Below are 18,724 nucleotides of genomic sequence, written 5' to 3'. Positions count from 1 at the left end.
TCACCCTTGTCTCATTGATTGTATGCAAATAATGTGTATTACATCTTATAGTGTGAGATAAAAATAACTGACTGAAATAGTTAGTACCCCTCTATCAAATATGAATCTCTCAAAAATAAATGATTTAAAGAAACACAAGAAATACACACATTTGACAAGGTTCATAAACCATGGAAAAGTTGTTGTTTGAAAAACCATTGGTAATTAAATAATAAATACATTCTGTGTTTGAGTTAAACTGTCAATGTGTAAACATGTGACAAGGAGCAGTAAGATAAATAGATTAAACATATTAATTGTAACTCATTTCTTACTCCCTTTAGACAGTGTTATTAACACAGCAATATGAGTGGTAATTCATTGGAAATTGATTGAAAATTGTAAAAGCAATTTATAGTAAACCACACAAATATAATTTCCCTGTCCAATTACTGGGGGGGTCATGTCCTTTACTGGGGAAAATCAAACCACAACTAAAATCAACAACTAAAACATTTGGACTACTTAAGTGCAAATGATAACTATATTAAGTTGCTATCAGACAGACTCCTGCTTCCCATGCAACAGTCAGTCAGTAATCCAGGTATGGACTTTTAGAGGCAGGCTGATGAGCTTGACTAGGGGTGCATCTCAATAGTGCATTTCAAGTATAGTAGCTTCCTCTGCTTGTATCCTCTCTCTCATGTTCTGATCTGTAAGACCTGGATGCCTCTCTCCTCAGCAGTGGAGGTTGCTGAGGGAAGAATGGCTCAAAATATTGGCTGGAATGGAGTAAATGGAATGGTATCAAAAATAACTTCCCTTAGCGGTGCAGCGGTCTCAGGTACTGCATCTCGGAGCTAGAGGTGTCACTACAGACCCTGGTTTGATTCCAGGCTCTATCACAACCGGCCGTGATTGGGAGTCCAATCAGAGACCATAGGGCGGCACACAATTGGCCCAGCGTCATCCGGGTTAGGGTTTGGTCGGGGTAGGCCGTCATTATTTGTTCTTAACTGGCTTGCCTAGTTAAATAAAGGTTTAATAAAATAAAAATTCAATTTACTCCATTCCAGCTGTTGGACTCCATTCCAGCCATCATTATGAGCCATCCTCCCCCCAGCAGCCTCCACTGCTCTCCAGCTATCCCTATGAACAGTGGGTCACAAGAAGACAAGGTGAAAAGAGGAGGAGAAGAGATGGTGACAATTCATCTTTAATTACTATCATGGACTGTGTGTGTGTGTGTGGGTGTGGGTGTGGGTGTGGGTGTGTGTGTGTGTGTGTTTTCTCTGCAAGGAATTATATGTTTACCAGTATGCCCCCTAGAGGACATAGCATACACTATAATAACACCCACGTCAGTATTGTCAAAAATGATGTATATACTGACAAGATACTTGTCTCCCCTCCCTAACAATAGGAGTTGTTGTCCACAAAGCGGCACGGCGGTTGACAAGTGCCCGCAAATTCATCTCTTTGGATTGGTGGATACATCTAATTATTGTAATAAAGTTTTTAATATTCGATGAGGGTTGTTGATGTCAGCCGCCTTAATTCAATGTAGAGAGATGCTATGCTACTAGCCTCATGTCATTCATTTGCATAGCCATCTCCAGACAACTCCGATATAAAGTGTTTTCAAAAAGTGTCCGGGATGTTACGTGTCCTACTTATATCAGTACACTCTTAACAACCTAAACATTACAAAACTTCTATTCAATTAAATAATCCTCACATAGCAAATAAGCCAATCGATTTTTTGTTGCTAAAATTTGACACCATCATTGAACTCCATACAAAAACTCCTCGCTTAGGCGAGCGAAGAAACTAAACAACGCCACCTTCTGGAGGAGGTAGATTTTTGCCCGAGTTGGGCCTCTCGCTTCACCTCTTTCTCTCTGGTATCGTCCATTGAAGTATGGCACTCGTGTAAATAACTTAATTAAAAATACTTTCAAGTTTTTTGGGATATCTACTGAAATACTTATATTTTTGACAACTTTTAAATTTACTCCACTACATTCCTAATGAAAATATATACTTCCTACTCCCATACATTTTCTTTCACTTGAGTCATTTTCTGACAATTGAGTACTTTTTCCACCACTGAAGTATGGGAGCTACGGTATAGCATATGTTCCGTCATGGTAGTAGGCTATTGCATAGATTTTAAGGCAAAAGTTTGATTCAGTGAGAGATAAAACATTTTCACACCAAATACAAAACATACACATATGAACAACAACTTACAGACCAACTACATCACATACGAACAACAACTTACAGACCCACATAAACAAGGGCTACATCTCCTCTGCCCACTACATATCCTCTGCCCAGACTCGCATTGTTTATGTGGGTCTGTAAGTTGTTGTTCGTATGTGATATAGTTGGTTTACACGTTCTGATGACAAAGGGAGGTTTGTTTGCACACCTTATATTGTTCCTGGTGCGTAAAACCTTTTGGGAAAAAGAAACTCCAGCACACTGGCATTCTTGTAAGCTTCAGAATGTTTTATTGATTTGGAAAATGAGCCATTCAGATTAGGCTCACCAGGGGGCATGGCACTATACAAACCATTGTTAAATATTTTGTACCATGATCTCAGTGCTGGACAAAGTACCCAATTGTCATACTTGAGTAAAAGTAAAGATACCTTAATAGAAAATGACTAAAGTAAAATTAAATGTAATTGCTAAAATATACTTCCTTATCAAAAGTAAAAGTACAAGCATAAATCATTTCACATTCCTTATATTAAGCATGCCAGAAGGCCTGATTTTCTTGTTTTTATTTATTTACGGATAGTCAGGGGCACACTCCAACAATCAGACATAATGTACCAACGAAGCATTTGTGTTTAGTGAGTCCACCAGATCAGAAGCAGTAGGGATGACCAGAGATGCTCTCTTCATAAGTGTGTGAATTGGACCATTTTCCTGTGAATTGGACCATTTTCCTGTCCTGCTAAGCCTTCAAAATGTAACGAGTAGGCCTACTTTTGAGTGTCAGGAAAAATGTATGGAGTAAAAACAACATTATTTTTATTAGGAATGTAGGGGAGTAAAAGTTAAAGTTGTCAAAAATGTTTAAGAGTAAAGTACAGATATACCCCAAAAATGACTTAAGTAGAACTTTAAAGTATTTTTACTTAACACCTCTTAAGGATCTCACCCTTTTTTAAATTTTCGCCTAAAATGACATGCCCAAATCTAACTAATCTAACTACATGTAGCTCAGGACCTGAATCAAGGATATGCATATTCTTGATGCCATTTGAAAGGAAACACTTTGAAGTTTGTGTAAATGTGAAATTAATGTAGGAGAATATAACACATTAGATCTGGTAAAAGATAATACAATGAAAAAAACATGCGTTATTATTATTTTTTGTACCAGAGAAAGGGCATAATGTATTATTCCTCAAACAATAGCGTGGTATTCATTTTAATAGTTACTGTAAATTGGGCAATGCAGTTAGATTAACAAGAATTTAAGCTTTCTGCCAATATCAGATATGTCTATGTCCAGGAAAATGTTCTTGTTACCTACAACCTCATGCTAATCACATTAGCCTATGTTAGCTCAACCGTCCCGCGGGGGGGGGGGGGGGGGGGGGGGGCACGGTTTACACCACTGCATGATTTTATTATTCCAACAGCAACCTGCTATAAGTATGTTTTCAGGTGTGATTGTGATATGTGATACACTTTTATGTGGAATAATAAAATCATGCAGTGGTGTAAACCGTGCCCCCCCCCCCCTCCCCCGCGGGACGGTTGAGCTAACATAGGCTAATGTGATTAGCATTAGGTTGTAGGTAACAAGAACATTTTGTGATACACTTGTGATACACTTGTGATACACTTTTACTATTTAAATCAAGTGACAAATAGTGGCCCATAATGTGTAGGCTTCTCCCAAACTAGGCTAAATACATTGACAAATGCTCTCATTTGACAAAATAACTTAAAGATAATAACTCAAATCAAAATACACTCAAATTACAGTGCGTACACAGTACAGACACTGTACAGAGGTGAGAGTGAGTGGACTATTTGGATATCGCTGTGTATTCTGGGTACAGACAGTAATTCCACGATGGCGGCGAGCAGGAGGCTGCACAAGGTACATTTCCTGATCAATCAAATTAGGATTTTCAAATATTAGATTAAAGAGAATAAAACATTCAGATTGCAAAATCTCCGATAAAATTAAAAGTGTCGTTAAATTGGTTTAATTTAGCCCCACACTGTTAGAAACCTCATGAAACTCGGTAAGCGGAAAATGAAGCTAGCTAGACGTTAGCATGCTAAGCTAACCAGCTAGCAGTTTTTTGGTGATGTTTTGATGTTACCACCGGTATATTAATATGCAAGATCCGTGTATTGTTAATCTAAATTAAGTAACAATGTGTCATCAAATGTATTTAGATTAAATTCATTATTATGTCATTAATTGCGTGAGGCAAGTTTAACATGATTGAACATTGTCTCAGAAAAACCTGACTAGCTAGCTAACGTTACTAGCTGGCTAGCTTGCGAACCTTAGCAAGGGAGTTAATTGTGCAATGCACAGCAGTTACCTAGTTAGCTAACAGTGTGGTTCTATGAGCAAACCAGCTAGTTAGCAACTCAGGTTAATTCCGCTTATTTTCTCAATGTGTAACCGAGGAAGCTAACCAGCTAGCCAATTACATGCATTTCCTCACATCTGGTTTATTAGTTTTTAATTGTTTTGAATAGTCATCGAGGGAATCGAAAGCGAAATTGTAGAAATGTATTCTCTGCCAACTAGCTAAGCTAATTAAATTTCATTCATTCGACCTCAATAAACGAGCTAGCTAGCTTTATAGCCAACAGTCACATTAGCTGACCAACACTGTTTGTAAACAATCCTCCTGTTCTCAACACTGGATGTTAACAAACTTAATCGATTAACCTAACTTTAGCTTTTTGTTTATTTGTGCTACCAGTGGTTATTTTCTCAAAACAACCGTAGGACATAGAGTAAGTCTACATTCAAGCCCAGATTTATATGGAGAGAAATTAAACCAGGAAGCTGTGTGCCAATGTTTTATTGTTATGGGTGTGTTAACTGTAATGTCCTTGTGACTCTAACACACTGTAACACTACCCCCAATCTTATGATTTGTAGTGAAAGATTACCAGCCCTGGGATTTATGAGTCATTCCTCTGGTTTGGCAGAGAGCAGTGTTCTGTAGTGAGATCAGAGTGTGAGAATGCACTGGAATACTTCCTGGGTGGGTGTCTGAGGGAAGGGATGTGGCTGCTCGGCTACCGGGATGAGAGACAGACAGTTGAAGTGTCAGATATAGGCTCATCCCTAGTACTCGTTGTAGTCATTCGGTCTGTGTTTACCTGTGTGATTCAGTCATTGGGCTGTTTTGGCCTATTGGACACAGCTTGTTTAATGGTTACTAAGACTCAGCCAACAGACATGTTTTATCAGTCCTTTATCTCTAGTTTGATATACACCTTTCTGCTTCCCGTAGTGGTGATGTTTATGGTTTGTGATTAACTGTCATTAATTAGCAGTACAGGAGAACTTGTTCATTATGTTTTCTCTCTCTTTTTCAGGAACTTGATGAAATCCGCAAGTCTGGAATGAAAAATTTCCGTAACATTCAAGTGGATGAAACAAATATTTTGACTTGGCAAGGCCTCATTGTTCCAGTAAGTAGCCTAGCGCCACTACGTACTACTTTCTCCAGACAGAAAACATGAACATGAGCAGAATAACAAGGAGGACCAAGGCACTCACAAGCGATATTAAAATGTATTTGTTGCTGTGACATGTTCAGCAGGACTCAGTTCACCTTTTAACCAAATGTCATTCTCTCTCTTTCTCCCCTCTAAAAGGACAACCCTCCATACGATAAAGGTGCGTTCAGGATCGAGATAATCTTCCCTGCGGAGTACCCCTTCAAGCCCCCCAAGATCACGTTCAAGACGAAGATCTACCACCCCAACATCGACGAGAAGGGACAGGTGTGTCTGCCTGTGATCAGCGCAGAGAATTGGAAACCAGCCACTAAAACTGACCAAGGTACGGTGGAAAGAAGCGCACACACACATGTAGAGCGAGACAGAGGCAATGGACACTGTGGTTTTCTTCTGTTGTTATGATTTGCAGTTTTTCATAATTTGTCATTGAAATGCTGTCTGAACCCTAACCCTCCAGTCTCCTCTCCCTCAGAGGCTCATATCTATTTGGCTGGAGAGGTTTCCATCCTGTATCCTCTGCCTGGTTATGGATTTCAATGTGTCTTTCTGACCTGTTTCTTCTGGACTTCCTCATGTCGTCATCCATTTTTACACCATTCTTACAGTCTCTTTTGTCCTGCTTGTCTCTTTGCAGTGATCCAGTCCCTGATCGCGCTGGTCAACGACCCCCAGCCAGAGCATCCTCTCAGGGCAGACCTAGCAGAGGAATACTCTAAGGACCGTAAAAAATTCTTTAAGAACGCAGAAGAGTTTACAAAGAAACATGGAGAAAAACGACCTATGGACTGAGAAAGCAAACGTGTGATTCCCTCTTCCCTTTCCTCCCTCCCCCCGGGATCCTCTCTCAACTCCTCCCTCTCTCCCCCCTTCCAAGACCACCTAAACCCCCTCTGTTCTTACCCCAGCTCCTGAAAATGGCCCGTACACACATCCTTCTAGCCACCCTCCTCCTCCTGGGGCGGTATATCTCTGTTCCACCTTGCCCTGGGTACAGGACTTTGTCGTGAATCAGGCTCGTCGGTCACCTCTGGGTGTTAGCTTGTGGCTGTTACTAACTTTCTACTGATTTCTTAAATTAAATTATAAAAGTGCCGGATTTGGGCCAGAGAGAGCAACCTGTAACAGGGAGAGGAAACAAAGATGTGGATAAAATGTTGTTCTGCTCATGATTTGTTCACAGAAGTGTATTGATTGCTGGAGCAGACCTGTATAAAGATTGTCGACTGTTTTGAAAGCTATTTGCTAAATGCTCAACTTGTGGTCTGTTTGCTAACCCTTTTCCTCTCACTCCTTCCCCTCACTAAAATATGTAACATAAAAAAAACAACCCCAAAAGCAACTAAATGATAAACATTTAAAGCATCCAGGTTCAGGAGGTGTGTGACAAAATGTTTATTTTATATTTCTTTTTATTGTTTTGCTTAAGTTGCACTTTGCTCTGTGGAACTAGCTTTTATGTTCACCATAAACTTCAGTTTGTCACCAATACAATGTTCCAGATGTTATAAAAAGGAGAAGAAAAAAATGTGTGTGCACCTTGATTGAGAAATTATCATGAAATGTTTTGTTCAGCAGTTATATGGCACTTCCTGTAAAGGTCTGACCGTGTGACAGGAAGTACCTCTCTTTACACTTTTGCCCACTTGCCTTTTCCAAGAAGGGAATCGGACTATCACATCTTGTTCCCATGGAAACTGCTTATCATTCTTCCTCTGTGACTGGGGGGATGGCAAAACGTTTTCTGGGTTTTGAAGTGATCAGCCCTAGAAAGGCACTGCACAAATTCACTAATCTTGTACACATATTTGTCATACAAAGTGATTTGTGAATCAGATGATTAAATTGCAGAAGTTTAGTCATTTACAAATGTATTTAGTCATTCAGCAACAACCACCTGACCAGTACCAGGTGAAGAACAGCTGCCATTGGGGAATAATAATGGCATTGGACCAAAACATTAGATTATTTTATTAATAAATGTAATTGTAAATGAAAGTTAGCCAGTAACCAGCTAGAGGCAGGAGGCAGTTACCCATCCAGTCCACAGGGATCTGTAAACAGTGAAGGGGTTAGGACCAATGATGTGATGTATTGGTTGACTGCCAATGCGATGCATGCAAAGTACTGAAGAGACCAGTATATGTCGGTAACACTTTTTCACCACTAGAGGACGATACTTCTTTACAAGAGAAATGGAACTCCTTATCCAAAGGTCTCTGTGGGTCTTTTCAATTGTTTTTAATTTAACCTTTAACTAGGCAAGTCAGTTAAGAACAAATTCTTATTTACACTGACGGCCTACCCCGGCCAAACCATAACCCGGACGACGCTGGTTCAGTTGTGTGCTGCCCAATGGGTCTATCTGTACTGGGGTTCCTCAACTGGCGCCCCCCCGGCCAGGTTGTCTTATTTGGCCCCCAAAGTTTTATGAGCAAGATAAAAATAAATTGTTTATTTACATTTTTTTATTGTTGGGCATAAAAGACACCAGGAGATCAGCTCCAAGTGATTTTAATTTGAGATGTGTTCCCTATTATTCCCACGCATAATACAACGTGTTCGTATACAAATCTAAGCAAGGTTTGAAATGATTGTTTTAGTCAAATATATCTATTTGGCATTCTTGCGGTCAATTTGAAGTCAAATGGTTTGTAATTATGTTCTGCGCAGATTAGTGATTCCGCGCACTGCTTTGTTCAGATCGATACCCTCACGTGTAGTAGAAACTAGTGTTGTATTTGTCTTTGAAGTGAATGTGGACTCAGTTTCCCATGGTCCTCTAGTCTACACCTCCATTGCAACATTTCCATTGATGGTTTACCCCAGTCTTTTACCCAAAAGGCACAGACTTTTATGTTTCCATCTACGGGGGCCAGCACCCGTTTCTCACTCGGCCTTTAGCTCCGGGGGACCTGCTCTAATTTGGAGACAACGCAAGGGCCTGGGTACTTTTCAGCTGGCATTTATAATAATGGCTATAACCGTGAACTTTTAAAACCTTCTCACAAAGCAATAGTCTTGAATGATGCTGAGGTTGTCGCGGAGGTTCTGTACGTCACAAGTCTTTAGTGTCACTCCTGATGGAAACACAACACTACAGCTCACATTAACATAAAACCCTGGCGAGCCACTAGTGTCACTCCTGATGGAAACACAACACTACAGCTCACATTAACATAAAACCCTGGCGAGCCACTAGTGTGGGGGTAAGTCTACATGGAAAAGCACCGAAGTAAACGTCCCGTAGGAGTTGGAGCAGCGAGGTCAGTGAGGTAACCCCTGCTGCTGACGATGAGCGACCGAGGACCATATGGTTATGGAAAAATTCATTTTTTACAGACAGCGCCACACTATTATACTGGTGTAGTATTACATAGCTTGACCATTATGTGAATTGTCCAAAGGAAAATTAACATTTTAGAAGAGCTTAATGGCAGTTGTGATATTATTAAATGGGATTTATTTTTGCTTTTATTTCAGTGGGTAGTCTAGATTCTACTATAGGATAGATCATTGTGGGATACAGATGAAGATGTATGTATGGAAACTTTCAGTAAACTACAAAAAGCTATATTCTGGTTGTCCGTCTGCATTATACCAAACCCTGTGTATTACCATGGGACAAATGTCTCCTCCTTGGCATTAGACAGAAGACTAGTGGTCAGCACACAGACCACTGCTAAAAATACACCAACCAGATTCAGTTTCCTCTCTGACCGTTAGTGGTCACAGACCCTCTCACACCTACACACACAAACCCACTGGCACTTGCCCTCTCAGTCACGCAATGTCCAAAGCATGGAAGCAGAACATCTAGAGCAGATCTGCCACCTGGTCTTTCTGACACGCAAGAAATATGTCCTATATGCCCTCTGTTTCTGTGGTCCCCTGACCCTCTCAGTGTAAATATAGCAGGCAGCGATTAGCTGATTATCTCCACGTCACTAAGCTCCTCCAAGTAGCCCAATTACCCTCATACAGACAGACAGACAGACAGACAGACAGACAGACAGACAGACAGACAGACAGACAGACAGACAGACAGACAGAATCTACCCTTTTAAGACAGACGGACGTTTTGGCACTGAGGCTGCTCCCATTCTAGTCTGGAGCCCTCAACTGCGATTTGTATTTTATCTAATTGAGACTAACCTGGATGAATAAAGGTTAGATTAGAGACATTTGTGCCAATTCTACTGGTAGTTTTCCATTGGTGGAATTGGACTGCTGCCATGCTTCTCTCTGTTCCTCTGTCTGACTTCTAAAAGTGCTTAACTCAGGGTTAAACTCTGTTACTATAGTAAACCCATTATGGGAGATCAGCTGGTGGGAGACAGAGGCCTGCTGAGAGAAGAGACTCACTGGAGCGATTGTAGCTGTACACTGCCAGACTTCCACCTACAAAACAGCTATATATATAGTCAACTTCACAGTTAATGATGGATCTTCTACATAGTCATTACATATAAAAAGTCCAATGACATTTATGGGGAATGGAAACTTACTACAGTTATGGAAAGTCCCAGTCAGTTGTTAATTGGAAAGTTATTTAAGCTTTCAGTTAGGGTAGAACGATTAGTTGAAGGAGAAAACACAAGCTGTAATATCGCCTTGGAATCAGAGAATTAGTTGTTTTATTGATCAGAGATCAGTGGTTTTATTAGGGTTGATTTTTATTGAGGTTAGTGTTACAGGTAAGACTTTCGCTCCTGGTAGAAGCTGTCCCTAACCACAGATCTAGGATCAGATTATGATATCCCCAACCTCAGCCTTAACCATCAAGGGGGATACACCAACACTTGTCCCTGGACCAGTGGAAAGACATTCTACTTCTACTTTACTCCAAATTGCTCAGTTTGGGGATGAGGAGGGATCAGGCCTAGTTCCTCTTCTTTGGCCCTCTCTAATCGCAGAGCGGGTCACTTCCTCTCAGACGTGGGGCTCAGGTGTTTCACTTTCTGAACTGGGTGATGGGAGAGGGGACCTTGATGTCCTGGCCCCTTTCCAGCTTCTTCTCACAGTCAATCAGATAGTTGACTCCATCAACCAGCAACTGGACCAGCTCCACCTATACACACGCACCGATACACACAGTTATCAACGGTCAAGGGGAGTTTAACCTTTAGTCCAGATAGAGATGGTTTACAGTTTCCTTCAGTCATTCATTCATTCATAGAATATCGGTTCTAGTTTTACCTCAGATTTTCCCAGACGGTCGTTGTTGGAGATATCAAAGGTGTCTCCAGTTGTGGCTGAGTCAACTCCGCCTGTCCCTCTCTTCTGCAGACGCATGTTGTCCAAGATCTTACCAAAGCGAGGGTCCTGCATGGTAAGTACAGAACTTTAATAAATGCTTTGTCTAGGGAAAGAGGGGTCAATGCACAGGGACAATCCAAGTAAAAACTTTGAGGAAAAGAAAAGAGAAAGAGAGAGAGTGTGTGTGTTACCTTGCTGAGGTTGGGCAGTCTGATGTGCACTCCAGCCCTGAGTCCAGTACCCAGGTTAGAGGGGCAGGTCAGGATGTATCCCAGGCGCTCGTTCCACATGAACTCCCAGCCTCTCTCCTGGATCAGCTTCTCCACCTAGAGGATGGGAGGCCACATTAATGATCTACTGTACATGTCCATGTATATTATAGACAAAAGGGTGCCATCTACAACATAAAATGGTTCTTCAGCTATCCTCATAGAAGAACCCTTCAAAGAACCCTTGTTGGTTCTAGGTAGAACCCTTTTGGGTTCCATGTAGAACCATTTTCACCCTTTCCCGTATTACCTGGAACCAAAAAGGGTTCTCCTATGGGGACAGCCGAAGAGCCCTTTTGGAATCCTTTTTTAAGAGTGTATAGACAAGCATCATTAAATCACTAAGATGTGACATGTAAAGTACCTGTTGGAGTCCTCTGCAGAACCTCTCGAACACTCTCTTCATGTTTCCTCCCTTCTCCATGGAGATGACCCTGGTGTGGTCCTCCTCATTGACCCAGATCAAGAAGGTCTTCTCATTGTTGTGCCTGGAGAGAAAGAACATATTCCTAAGAATCTAGAAACATTTGTTGGTTACATTGATTGTCAACTTCTGTGATCACAGCACACACATGCTGGTTAGAGGATTCTGCTGATGAGAGCCTTGTAGACCCTAGCAGAGGCCCCTGCCGTCTGGCCATGAAGACACACGTCAACAAGGGGGAGACAGGCTTGTCAAACAGGAAGTGGTCCTACAGGGGAAAGGAGAGAGAAGGAGGAGGAGGAGGAGAGGGAGGGGAAGAGGAAGAGGAGGAAGATAAGGAGGTGGTCATGGAAATGGGAATTCAGGGCTAGGACATTGATGTAATGATACTTTGGGGAGAAGAGGACGAGAGGAGGAGGAAGAGTATTCAGAGGAAAATACCTTTCCCAAAGGCCTCTAATGCTATGGAAACATGGTTCTGCTCTCTACTGGTCTTACCAGACGCCCCTACTCACCGATAGTACGATCTCTACAGCTATTACGATACAAGACAGTGCTACAGGCTTTTAAAGCTACAGGGACAGGGTTGGGCTCTCTACTACTCTGGCCTTACCAGTTTCTTAGTACTAAGTCTCTCTACAGGTAGTGTAGTTTTGGGGACATGGTTTGGCTCTCTACTACTTTGGTCTTACCAGATGCCCCTGGCATCAGGCCAGTCACGGGCCATGAAGGCAGAGGTCAGCAGAGGAGAGACGGGCTTGTCGAACAGGAAATGCTCCTGAGGCAACGTGAGGTTCAGAGGACAAAGGTTAATGAGACTGAAAGTTAAAGATCAAGACTAGTGTAATCTCTCCCAAAGATTACCTCTATTTCCAATCTTAATCTTAGCCGTTAGGATTAAACACAAAGTCACCCCAGTCTGTCTAGACTGAGTGGATTAACTGGGTAAGACCCTTTTTTCCATTGTGCTAAACATTCCTGAAATCATTGGTAGGCCTACCGCTGGAGAATGAAGACAAATTCGTGCGATTAAGAACCATGTCCTCAAATGAGTCGGGTCAAATAAAACTCATGAAACAATGCTGTCACTACAGTTCAGGTTCCAGTTGCACTATTTCAACATAATCGTCACAACAATCCCTGACATTAGCATGGCAATATAAGTAGACATTATCATGGATATGAGGAATCCCATATGAAGTCAGATTATGATAATACATGTATGTACATTTTGGGATAAGAGGGGAAGAGAGACAGACAAAGAGGAAGAGAGAGAGAGAGAGAGAGAGAGAGATACAGACGGATGGACAGACCCACAGACAGAAAGATAGGTACATTGATAGATAGATAGATAAATAGATAGATAGATAGATAGGTACATTGATAGATAGATAGATAGATAGATAGATAGATAGATAGATAGATAGATAGATAGATAGATAGATAGATAGATAGATAAATAGATAGATAGATTGATAGATTGATAGATAGATAGATAGATAGATAGATAGATAGATAGATAGGTACATTGATAGATAGATAGATAGATAGATAGATACATTGATAGATACATTGATAGATAGATATAGAGATAGAGAGATAGAGAGATAGATAGATGTCCTCTGAGTGTCTCACATCAATAAGCTGCTGCTGCTCCTTCTCCGTCATGTCTCCCAGGCTGTAGTAGCGTCCGGCCAGGTCCCCCTTCAGGCCGGCCAGGGCCTGGACGGTCACACGCTCTACCTCACGGCGCTCCGAGCGGGAGCAGCACGGGGGCAGGCTCAGACCACGGATACTACGGCCTGTACGCACGCGAGACGACAGAACGTATTTCTCATCAAACATACCGTTGGTGACCTGAGGAGAAGGAGGGTTATCATTAAATTGAATAATAATGGACTATCTCATGTAGTGTGTAGAGGTTACTGGAGGTGTGTGTGTGTGTTACCTTGGACGCGTCCAGATCAGTGGGGTGTTTCATTGTTTTGGGGTCGTAGCCATTGTGTCGGTCTTTGATGACGGGGTCAAAGATATCAGCAAACACCTGTAGAGGACAGGATGAACAGTTAACCAAAAGGAGATACCTCCTTCAAAATATAGAAAAACACACACAAACTCATGCACACATACAGTACCTCGTAGCTCTCCTCGTCCCCAGCCACCATGCCTACAGTCTTAATGAACGGGTGGCCAGGGTTGTCCACTCCGGTCTGGATGCACTGGTCCAGGCTCCAGTTGTTAGGGGTCACCTTGTCTCTCAGCTTGCCGTAGATAGCAGGGGTCAGGGAGTGCGCCATGCAGTTATTGTGCCTCCTCAGGTCAGGATAGTCAGCGCTGGGGATGATGGGAAACGTACTTTTCATTCGAACCATAGAGATGAAAAGATCAAAAGCTGTGCACTGTGAAGGACATTTCAAATAGGGTTTGATTATGGACACACCCCTTGCCAAGAGGGCTGCGGTTTTAGATGTAATGTGGATGTAGTTTTTTTGGACAGGTACATATTGATTGGTTGATTGATTGATTGATTGGTTGATTGATTGAGACAAGTAGAGGAAGTTATTTTAGAGTGTTAGTGATCTGTCTAATCTGTGGCTCAAGCCTTAGTTCCTGATCTGGTCTCCTCTTGGCTCCTGTCCCTGTGTGTGTGTGTGTGTGTGTGTGTGTGTGTGTGTGTGTGTGTGTGTGTGTGTGTGTGTCTGTGTGTGTTTGTGTGTGTGTGTGTGTGTGTGTGTGTGTGTGTGTGTGTGTGTGTGTGTGTGTGTGTCTGTCTGTGTGTGTGTGTTGATTGGTTGATTGATTGATTGATTGGTTGATTGAGACAAGTAGAGGAAGTTATTTTAGAGTGTTAGTGATCTGTCTAATCTGTGGCTCAAGCCTTAGTTCCTGATCTGGTCTCCTCTTGGCTCCTGTCCCTGTGTGTGTGTGTGTGTGTGTGTGTGTGTGTGTGTGTGTTTGTGTGTGTGTGTGTGTTTGTGTGTGTGTCTGTGTGTGTGTGTGTGTGTGTCTGTCTGTGTCTGTGTGTGTGTGTGTCTGTGTCTGTGTCTGTGTCTGTGTCTGTGTCTGTGTGTGTGTGTGTGTGTGTGTGTGTCTGTGTCTGTGTCTGTGTCTGTGTCTGTGTGTGTGTGTGTGTGTGTGTGTGTGTGTGTGTCTGTGTCTGTGTCTGTCTGTGTGTGTGTGTGTGTGTGTGTGTGTGTGTGTGTGTGTGTTTACTAAATGTGAATGTCAGAAAGGACAAAGGAGGTGACACCAACACCTATATCTACTAAGGTTTCATTCCAACACCTATATCTACTAAGGTTTCATTCCAACACCTATATCTACTAAGGTTTCATTCCCCGCCCCTCTACCTTTGACTTACATTTGGACTGACTGCACACTGGGTGTGAGATTATAGTTGTTCCTGTTCAATAGATGCAGCTATCCTAGGCACAACACCTGTATTCCAAATGATTTCTCCAACCTGTGTAGGTCGTCTGTATACGGCCATCCTATGTGTAGTCCACAGTCCATTAGAGGCCATGTTGTTTGTAGTCCTACCTGGGTGGATAGAGCTTCCTCCTCTCCTCAGCGGACAGGATGTTGCTGTCGGTCATCAGGTAGCCGGTTGCCATGGTGCCTGCTCCCAGGCTGGCCAACAGCACGGCCGTGTTACGGCCGGACATCATTCTTGTGAAGGAGGTCGCCATCTTGGACAGTTCAGAGGTCAGAATCAGGTCAACTGGTGGAGACATAGAGAGGAATTAGGGAAGAAGAGAGACAAGATAAAATGTACACATTTCAAAGGTTTTACTTCTTAAAAATTCTTAAATATGTATTTATCTATGCATTAGTTTCTTTCTGTGTATGTCCTTCACATCAGGTGAGCTGTGGGAAAAATCTCCTCCTAAAGAACAATACACTTCCTACCTTTAACCCTTTGGCCACTACCTTTTGTCTATCAAATACAGACTGTGGATGTTGCAGCACAAACTTACTCCATGTCCTCAGTTGAGTTACAATGCACTTCCAGTTGGTTGATTGTACTGTATTCAATTGTATCGTAACAAGTCCATTTTTTTATGTTTTATATCTTATAGAGTAGATGTAGGTCGTAGATAACGAGCTTACAGTATGAGACGTTGATATCAGCAGATGGCTGATTAAGCTCAGTCTCCTAAACTGGCCTCAGGATGGCCTCTTAGCAAGCACAATCTGGCCGCCACCATCAAGGAGGAGTAGGTAGGATGAAATTGCCCCTATACACTGATCTTAGGTCATCAAGATAAAATTAAATTTGGTTTTGCCCCTGCCCGAACAAGGTATTACTCTCAGTATGTCCTGTGACTAAAATCTAAAGGTGAAAGCTTGTTCTCACTGACTTGTCCTCCACCGCAGTGCAGAGGACAGAGAGAGAGGGAAAGCTGTCTTAAAATAGAGAGGTCTACTCTATATAGGTCTGTAGAGGTCTAGTAGAGGTCTAGTCACTAATCCCTGTCAGAGCGGAAACAAAAGCTGGGATTGACTTCCTGTCTTGATTATCATTCTACACATCTATTACATCATGATCTGCAGTCGTCAGTTGACTTAGTTCCATGCGATTGTTCTTCATTAAGAATACAGGAAGAGAACTATTCCATCAGATCATCAGTTGGTTGCAAAGCTAATGATCCACCCTCTCTGCACTATGATCCATATCAAGGAAACCAACATATCAGTGTCTGAACACAAGGTAACATCTCTGGGTCATTTCAACTCTATTGACCTAAAAGTTGTGGCTTTGTTTTCCTTGATACAGCGAGACCAGAACACACTAGGTGGCTGAGGAGTCAGAACGGAGGAGGCTGTCAGCACTGCAAATAAATGATTATTTATAGAAATCTGGAGGAGAGAAACCGTGCCAGATGGGTCTAATGCCAAGACCGCTCTTTCTGGAATCAAAACACCACAAGCCTCGTGTTCTGTTCTGCTCTGACATTATGAACCGGCCTCAGTCTCTCAAGACAGGACACAGGCCAAGACAAAGACAGGGGGAGGAGAAAGGAGGAAAGAGAGAGACACACACACACAGCGAGAAAGAGATACAGAGAGAGTTATCGAGAGACAGAGAAAGAGATTGAGAGATAAGTGAGAGACAGAAAGAGAGAGATGAGGGAGAGATGGAAAATAAGAGGTGTTAAAGGAGATGAACACAGAGACGTAGGAAGAGAAACGGGGGCTACAGCCCTGACAGCAAAGACCAGTGAATCAGTGATAAGGTTGTGTCAGAAACAGCAACTTTCTGGTATGACAGGCCTATATGGTGGTTTAAAGGCAGCAAACAGTCAGTCACATTGGATTGTAATGCTTTAAAGCCAGGATTACTACAGATCTAGGATCAGTTTATTATCCTCCTAACCATCAGGGGGAGAAACGTAAAACTGACCTTAGATCACTGTTGAGAAGCAACTTTCATCCCTACTAGCCATACGGAGAGGTCACACTTCATTTCATTCATTGTATTTTTTCTTTTTTTTCTTCGGGGGAGGGGTCTCGAATGGTTGAGGGACAGCTATTGGGGAACTGTGGGGGGATCTTGGAGGGTTCGGGTTTCACAAGATTGTGATCATGAAAAAGGAAACTATGACATATATTTTATATCACTATCATGCACACGCACCCTCACACATAAGGATGGCTCTGTTGCTGAAAGACCGATACATTTTGATTGTGTCTTGATGCTGTATTGTTTGTCCTTCATGTTCTAATACTTTAATGTTACCCCTTCCTTGTGTTTTTTTTGTAATAAATAATATAAAAAAACAAAAAAACATTGTCACACTGCTTGAGTATTTAATATGTGGGGATGTAGCTAACAGACATAACACTACTTCTTTGTAAAGCTCTCAAAATGATGCATTATCTCGAGTCAGGAAGCAGTTACTGACAGTTAATAATGTATATAAGGATTAAGTATCACTATGAACATGCTCTGCTGTCCTTGGGAACGTCAGACTAGAACAGGGTTCTCCAACCCTGTTCCTGGAGAGCTACCTACCATTCTGTAGGTTTTCATTCCAACCCTAATCTAGCACACCTGATTCTAATAATTAGCTGGTTGATAAAATGAATCAAGTTAGTTACAACTGGGGTTGGAGCGAAAACCTACAGGAGGGTAGTTCTCCAAGAACAGGGTTGGAGTGAAAACCTACAGGAGGGTAGCTCTCCGGGAACAGGGTTGGAGTGAAAACCTACAGGAGGGTAGCTCTCCGGGAACAGGGTTGGAGAGCCCTGGACTAGACTATGTAGACCAGTCTACATTCCAACACCAAAAGGCTCCTGTTCTGCCAGTCTTACAATGATAGTGACTACATCAGCAAAATCTTATTAAAATATGCAGAAGGAAACTTTAACTTCAAGCGTCTTTAGTTCTCAAGGTGGGAGGGAGGGACTCTCACCAAAGTCATTTAGATTTGAACAACTACTTGGCTTCATCTACCATTTAAAAATGTATCAAGTATCTAATTTAAAACAGTTTGTTAATATCCCCCCTTCCAGAATGAATGAGAGATATAGGAGAGCTATAGAGAGAGGAAACATAGAGAGTACAGTACCTGTTTCACTGCCGGTATCCCTCCCTGCTATAGAATCCTCTTTCAGGAGTCTTTTTCTCTATTTCTCATCCCACACTCCGCCCACTAATGTGGGATTAGGACCTGTGCTTTAAACCAATTAAAAATTCAGAATTTACGCTGTGGGCCAATGGGGAGATAAGAACCTGTGCTGCTGACCAATCGTATTTTTATTCCTGGTGCAACACCTTGGACGGTCCTTGCTCTGCTGTCTGTCTTGACCTTGATCTTTCCTTAATCTTTACTAGAGGTAACCCCCCCACACACACAATGGAAATACAATCCATTGTGAATTCATGAAACATATATTGACAGGCTATATCATATACTTTTATCACGTCAGTGCATCTGTTAGATACTAATGCATATAACATAGAGGGATTTGATCAATTAGAGGCACGTGTGACAGTGAAATCATTGTTGAAATAGGCTACTATGAAAGACAGAAATAATGG

At 42.0% G+C, this 18,724-nt stretch overlaps 2 protein-coding genes across 2 annotated transcripts; one reads left to right on the top strand and one right to left on the bottom strand.

Annotated features, from left to right (window-relative positions):
- Window positions 1-3,994: 3,994 nt before the first annotated feature.
- LOC115149280 (ubiquitin-conjugating enzyme E2 L3) lies at window positions 3,995-7,255 on the top strand. Its single transcript, XM_029691999.1, has 4 exons — window positions 3,995-4,111; window positions 5,584-5,679; window positions 5,866-6,052; window positions 6,365-7,255. Exons 1-4 carry the CDS (start codon window positions 4,085-4,087, stop codon window positions 6,517-6,519), a joined length of 465 nt encoding a protein of 154 aa, XP_029547859.1. The 5' UTR covers window positions 3,995-4,084; the 3' UTR covers window positions 6,520-7,255.
- A 3,086-nt stretch (window positions 7,256-10,341) lies between these two features.
- LOC115149279 (creatine kinase S-type, mitochondrial-like) lies at window positions 10,342-18,325 on the bottom strand. Its single transcript, XM_029691998.1, has 10 exons — window positions 18,252-18,325; window positions 15,220-15,400; window positions 13,815-14,013; window positions 13,628-13,723; window positions 13,315-13,536; window positions 12,372-12,457; window positions 11,620-11,743; window positions 11,178-11,312; window positions 10,927-11,052; window positions 10,342-10,798 (listed from the first exon to the last, which is right to left on the bottom strand). The coding sequence occupies exons 2-10, from the start codon at window positions 15,366-15,368 to the stop codon at window positions 10,682-10,684; spliced, it is 1,254 nt and encodes a 417-aa protein (XP_029547858.1). The 5' UTR covers window positions 15,369-15,400; window positions 18,252-18,325; the 3' UTR covers window positions 10,342-10,681.
- Between the last annotated feature and the right edge of the window lie 399 nt (window positions 18,326-18,724).

Source organism: Salmo trutta, chromosome 15 (assembly GCF_901001165.1).
Source record: "Salmo trutta chromosome 15, fSalTru1.1, whole genome shotgun sequence".
Taxonomy (NCBI): Eukaryota; Metazoa; Chordata; class Actinopteri; order Salmoniformes; family Salmonidae; genus Salmo; species Salmo trutta.
Note: the sequence above shows the minus strand (reverse complement) of the source record. Positions and strands in the feature narration are given on the sequence as shown.

Excerpts from the sequence above, each read along its gene's own strand:
- LOC115149280 (XM_029691999.1), top strand. The coding sequence starts at position 4,085 with ATGGCGGCGAGCAGGAGGCTGCACAAG. Across the intron at positions 4,112-5,583 it reads CGAGCAGGAGGCTGCACAAG|GAACTTGATGAAATCCGCAA; the intron begins GTACATTTCCTG and ends TCTCTTTTTCAG. Across the intron at positions 6,053-6,364 it reads AGCCACTAAAACTGACCAAG|TGATCCAGTCCCTGATCGCG; the intron begins GTACGGTGGAAA and ends GTCTCTTTGCAG.
- LOC115149279 (XM_029691998.1), bottom strand. The coding sequence starts at position 15,368 with ATGGCGACCTCCTTCACAAGAATGATGTCCGGCCGTAACACGGCCGTG. Across the intron at positions 13,724-13,814 it reads GGGACGAGGAGAGCTACGAG|GTGTTTGCTGATATCTTTGA; the intron begins GTACTGTATGTG and ends TGTCCTCTACAG. Across the intron at positions 11,053-11,177 it reads GACTGCCCAACCTCAGCAAG|GACCCTCGCTTTGGTAAGAT; the intron begins GTAACACACACA and ends CTTACCATGCAG.